The following is a 6,071-nucleotide window of genomic DNA, read 5'->3' on the forward strand; positions in this document are numbered from 1 at the left end:
TTAATCTGATTTCCTTCTTATCATCTCTTTCAGTCCTTGAAGATCAGCTTATACATATACTGATATATTTTAGGATGATGTGTTAAAATGCCTCTTAAAGACATTGATTCATTATTTTAAGAAAGTGAAAGGTTTTCACACAAATGATTCTTCTCAGAAATTGAGTTTTCTTCAAAGCTCTTCTTATATGACTATTTATTTCTGGCATGGAGCAGGATAATATGGCTATGAAAAGATCTTGAGTTTGGATTAACTTCAGTTAAAAGTGTGATGAGACTGTCAGTGTGACTTTTAGTAGAGAAGAGGTTTTCAACAACCCATGCTTGCCATTAGAGGCGACTATGCTTGTTGTAAGAGGCGACTATCGATATCGGGTTGGTTGAAGCATGTCATTGTATCCCAATTGCGTGGGTCGATGCTTTAAACAACAAACAAACAAACAAACAAAAAGTAGCTTTCCATGAAAAGATAAATTCATGTGTGTTTCTCCCTCTGTTGTAGGCCTTGTCCCAGGTCTATTCCAAAGCCGCAGAGCATGCCGCCCAACAGGCTGCCAAGCAGGCCACGCGGAAACTGAAGAAGAACTAGCAGCGCCATCTACTAGGCATTCTAGATGTAGGCTCCAGATAGGAGCTTGTGCATTACTAGAAGCTCCACAGTGCTAGATGAGGATACAATGGACTGTTTGTATCAGACAATGTGACAGATGTAACCTCGTCAATACAGGTGCCCTCTCAGCTGTTTCTGGGACACACCTCAGTATCTTGACATTAGGGGGTGGCCATGCAAATTTTGAGAAATAACTTCGTAAATTATGAGTTATGCATGAAAATTAAAGGGGAACAGATGTCAAGAGTATGGACACAAATTTCCTTGAATGAACATGTTCCATTAATGTTCCCACTCTAGACAGTAATGGCTGTATTGCGAGCTGCGGTTTAGGTAATCAGGTGTGTGGAAATATCAAAATAGTGAACTTATCCCCAGACAAGTAAAAAGTAAAATTTCATATGTGTAGTTACAAATCCTACTTGTCCAGGTTAGTTTCTAACTTACTGCCTACGTGTTATCATTATGAAGATGATGACTCAGTTTTTTATTCTAAGTGGCTTTACCCACCTGAAAGTGACTGAAAGTGATTTATTTCCCTGTCATTATCAAACAAAAATATTTTTAACAGCCAGTGCAGCTTTTAGAATATGCTACGCAATTGGCTATTGGTCCTCTGAAAGACCAATCGGAGAATGCCGTCAGTTACAATGGTCACACTCGCAATGTTTTCATTTGTTCAAACTACTTTTAGTACATCTTCCAAATACAATTTTAAGGTTGTCCCTGGGCAACTGAAGCTGTTTAGGTTTTTTTTGTCTGGCGATCTCGCGTAACAAATCGGGCATTGATTTTCCACACCCCTGGTAATCCATGCCAAACTTATTAGGACAAGCTCCTTTTTAAATTCGCACCTGACGGGTTAATCTGTTTACATTATACATGTACAGATGGGTTAATTTATTCTTTGTTTACCCCAGACATTTCAAGATATTTTGTAAAACATGGTTGTCATATCTCTCATCAGCCATATCAACGTAGTAACCATGGTAACGTGTCAAACACTAGTCATACAAACAACAAACCAAACGTTCATGAGATCAGAGAATTACAGATGATATGTAATCCAATAGGATTTAGGTAATCGAAGAATGTAACCAGTGCTAGTTTTTGTATCCTGGCATACCTGCTTGTGCCATAATAATGAAACGATGAACAGCCAGTTCTGTTTGTGATGATATTGCCGTTATACTCAGGAAATCCTAGTTACCCTCTCCATAGTTTTCACATTAAGTGTATTAACCTAGAATCAATGATTCCACTGAAGAAAAACCCATAAAGCCAGGATAGTACAAATTTGTAATAGTCCATTAGTTTCACTGTTCATGGTTTAGTTCAGTCAGTTTGATACACAGTACTTGCCCATGAGACTCCACAGCTGTAGAAGTAAGGTGATTGTACTGCATGTACATGCTGAATAGGGCAATAAGGGTAGCCAAGGGTGTACACATCCTGTATGTTACATGATGTATGCCTGTATGAATGCCATGACAAAGGTAGTAGATCTGTGAATTGTTCAGTCTTAGCCATGTTGTGCTGGGCTTGCTTTATGAGCAACTTCATTTAAAAAATGGCACTCAACGGGAATTTGTAGTGGACTTCATTGAGCTGTATTCTGTTTCATAGTTTTGTGTTGACTCCTACAGACAGTAGTACCAATCCCAACTGAGCATATATATCACACTTGGAAAGTTCAGCCCTTTTGTCAACGTCACAGTTCTCGCCATGTTGTTTATGTAAAGATACCATCAGCCAGCATTCAATACTCACACAATATTCTTATGTAATACAGTATACAACTATTACCACCAAAACTAAATTTCTTCTGAATATTTCAAATTGGAGATCTATAAGTCTCCCACATTCATTTTTCGATTACAGAACAGGATGGTATGAAATAAACATGAGTGGATTCATTATTAAAATTTCTAAACTTCTTTAGCATGAAAAACATGTATAACTTTACAAAAACCCTCAAAATAGTATGGGCAGACTTTTGAAAATACCTTTCACTGGATAAATTAGTTAAATATTTTCCTTGTCAGTGTAGCTGCAATAGCCATGTGTGTGTTTCCATATAGTGCCTTCCAACTGGATAAGTCATTGCTCATGTGTGCTGTAGAAGATGCTAGGTTACCTCCCCTTCTCTATCCTGTTCCCAGCCTCCATGTTCAATGTTAATCAAGTATTAAGTGTTCAAATATCAGTGTTTCACTAATGGTGCATATTAATGTGTTGTGTACATAAAATATTTAGTGATATTTGGTCTTTGTAAATACACAAGTTAAAGGGTATGATAGTCTATACATGTACTTTCAATTAGTGCTATTGTTACCTGCCGTCGATATACTCAGAGACTTTGTATGGCCCGTTTCAGTTTGATGGCTTGTTTATGACATCAAGATCTAGTGCTGAAGATCAGTGCATCCTTTGTTTCTTTGCAGAGTAAGTCTTGATATTATCAATCAACACTTATAATTGTTGCTTTCATCAAAAAGGTGGCATGTATTATCAAGTTTCTTTTGAAAAAACCTATTACAAGTTGGCTGTTGATCATATAGGGAAAGTTAGACCCATGTACATACGTGTAAATATTTGATAATCAAAATGTTTTGTACAGTACTAACGACAATTGTCAGGTTATGTGTAAACGTTCCAGCATGTACCTGCTTCAATTGGTGATGGATGTAACGAATCCTTGGTTTGTAGGTTATTTATTGTAGTATGACACCGGTGGGGAATATTCCTTGTAAGTTACAATAATCCTTGATGACATTTTATAAGATCTTTAGTAACCATTTCTGTGGACAGTTTTCTGTTTACTAACTTCGGTCTTTGTGTTCTAACATTCTTCAAGGTCCAACAACCAATGCTTTTGTCAGGTGATGAGTTTGCCAGTGATGAATTCATAGCTTATATTATTTTGATTTGCGCATATGTACATTTTGAGTTGATTGCCTGCTTGCCAAATAATGTTCCTGGAGGAATGGACACGTGAAAAAGATGCATTCCACCTTTTCTAGATTCTACAGTAACAAGCAGCAACATGTGACTGTTGTCTTTCATTTTCATTGAATGTATTTTTATAGAAAGGCAATGTTTTGGGTCCGTGTCATGCTCAGTCATCCCATGTTGCTTGTGAGACTGATTGTGTCAGTTTCTGTTGTTTGTGATGGGATTGTATGTTTATTTTGTGTTCCACATATTTTTATTCTTGTTAATAATCTTGAGTCTGCATTACTGTGTCAGGATGTAGGCTTGGATTGTTTGTGTACCTCAGTAATTAATGGTTCATTGTCGTAGTCGTGACTATCAACACACTAGACACTATCCACAATACACCAATACTTCACATCTGACTTATATTTTACTTTGACATCAGTCAGTCTTGATCATTATCTGTCATCTTTATGAAGTCAAGTTAGATTCTGAATATTCAAATAAAGATACCGTTTGTTAAATAAGACATGCTCCTGAAATAGTTCTGACCATAAAGGCATAATATTTAAAAACGTTTTGTTGAAAAGATTTCTATTGTAAAATATAATTTTCTCCATTTCATTATAATACTTATCAAATGATAATCCTTTATGATGAATGTTTGAATCTATAAATGAAGCACTTGGATTTGGCCACTTCAGGTCATTCAGATGCCACTTTGCTTGAATCGGCTAGCCCAAGATGTAAGATGTTACCCAGCAATAAATAATTACTGAATATAGAAAGACTGTCAATGTCCAACTTGGCATCAGTTTTTACATGTCAACTGTCTACCCCATGACTGGAATTTGGTTCCAGATTGCGTATGATGTCCATCTTTAGCTGCATTCTGTTGATGCTTTCAATTGTTGAGAGATGTGGGTGATTGATGTGAAAGATCGCCCAACAACACACTGTGGGCCCTGTCCAGAAGGTGATGGCATGCATTAGAGGGACATCTTGGCAAGAAGGGCACATCCGGTCATGCCCACTCATCCCTTCTGCCACACGAAGCTATCACCTTTAAGGTTTCAAACATTTTATAAATGTTTAGACCCACTTATTTTCAAGGACTTGATTCTTTCTCGAATTCTGTTGTACAGAAACAACCTGAAAATCATGTACCTCTTAAAAAAACTGCTTCATGATGATCATCTTGTTTGACTCCAGGTTAGACCTGTTTAAATTTTTGACACAAAGAAAGCATCTAAAAATCTTAATTCATTTTGATGTTACCACAAATTATAAATGTTTGTCATATATCGGAGACATCTGAAAACACATTTCTTGATATTTATACTGTGTCCAGTCATGATATTGCCCTGGCATTGCTGCATTAGAAAAGAGGACACCCCAAGGTAATTTGTCCACAAACTACATGTGCCATCATTTCCTTATATTCGGACCAGAAGCTGCAAAACAAATTGAGAACCTTTCCTTCAGCAACGCTAACACCGAAATATATGTAGAGTAGTAGTCTAAAGTTCTCCCACCAACTGATGTCGTCTGGTGCAATGCAAGCATCAGTTATGTGACGTGATCATTCCATCACTCAGGAGGTGATTGGCTGATCTCTGTGTCTGGTCCGAGCTATCGCCCTCGCCTGTTTGTTACACGCACTCGGCAAAAAGGAGCTCACATGTCAAATGTCGTAATGGTATTTTTTAGATTTAACCTATGCAAGATGTTTGTACCTACCTTTTGGATGTGTTCCTTTAACATCTAATTACCATTGTCGAGAATGAATAAAATGTCATCCAATTTCGCGCTGCCTTGTTATGTGAAGTTACTGGTTCTCCAGTGTTGAACTCATGTATTTTGGAATGCTGGGTTGTATTGGAACTGAGTGAATCAATCAGGATATTTCCTTACGTCACTCTCTATAGGTGTGTTTAGGGGGGCAGTGGTCAAGTCGTCTAAGGCGCTGCAGTTCGCTGTCCCTTGAAACAAATGATCGTGAGTTCGCCCCGATTATGCTTCTAGGTTTGTCAGCACCATACCCGTGCTCGCGAGTTTCGCGAAATAATAGCGCTAAACGTCTGTTTCACCTTTCTCCAACATTAAGCTGAGAAGCCGTGATATAACTGGAATAATGTTTAGGTGGGCGTTAAACCAAATAAACATATTTAAAAAGGTACTCGCATAAATGTCGGCAAACGATATCTCATCCTATTTTACCAAGAAAGTAGTACTGCTGTGTTTGGTGTTACGCCATACTCCACACTATTCCGGTTATTTGACGATGGCCTGTAAATAATCGAGTCTGGTTTGATGATGCGACTAACAACGATCCGCCAGGGTTCGATGACACACAATCAGCCGAGCCTGACACACCCCTGATCCATGCAGTGGCCACGATTCAATCAGCCGAGCCTGACACACCCCTGATCCATGCAGTGGCCACGATTCGACTAGCATAGGCTGCCTTGAATCAATTTTTAACTTTTAACCCGGAGTTGTACTACTAGTTGTGTCGTGGCAAC

General features: G+C 38.2%; 1 protein-coding gene across 3 annotated transcripts in view; it reads left to right on the forward strand.

Moving 5' to 3' along the window:
• The window catches only part of LOC124148479 (atlastin-2-like), a 30,831-nt gene extending 25,479 nt beyond the window's left edge, over positions 1-5,352 (forward strand). For all 3 annotated transcript variants that reach the window (XM_046519584.2, XM_046519585.2, XM_046519586.2), the window contains exon 13: positions 502-5,352. In XM_046519584.2, the coding sequence (XP_046375540.1) occupies positions 502-588 (87 nt within the window). In that variant the 3' untranslated portion in view covers positions 589-5,352. The remainder of the gene's footprint in view (positions 1-501) is intronic.
• Positions 5,353-6,071: the final 719 nt, after the last annotated feature.

This window comes from Haliotis rufescens, unplaced genomic scaffold, assembly GCF_023055435.1.
Source record: "Haliotis rufescens isolate VD_foot unplaced genomic scaffold, xgHalRufe1.0.p SCAF_3, whole genome shotgun sequence".
In the NCBI taxonomy this organism is placed as follows: domain Eukaryota; kingdom Metazoa; phylum Mollusca; class Gastropoda; order Lepetellida; family Haliotidae; genus Haliotis; species Haliotis rufescens.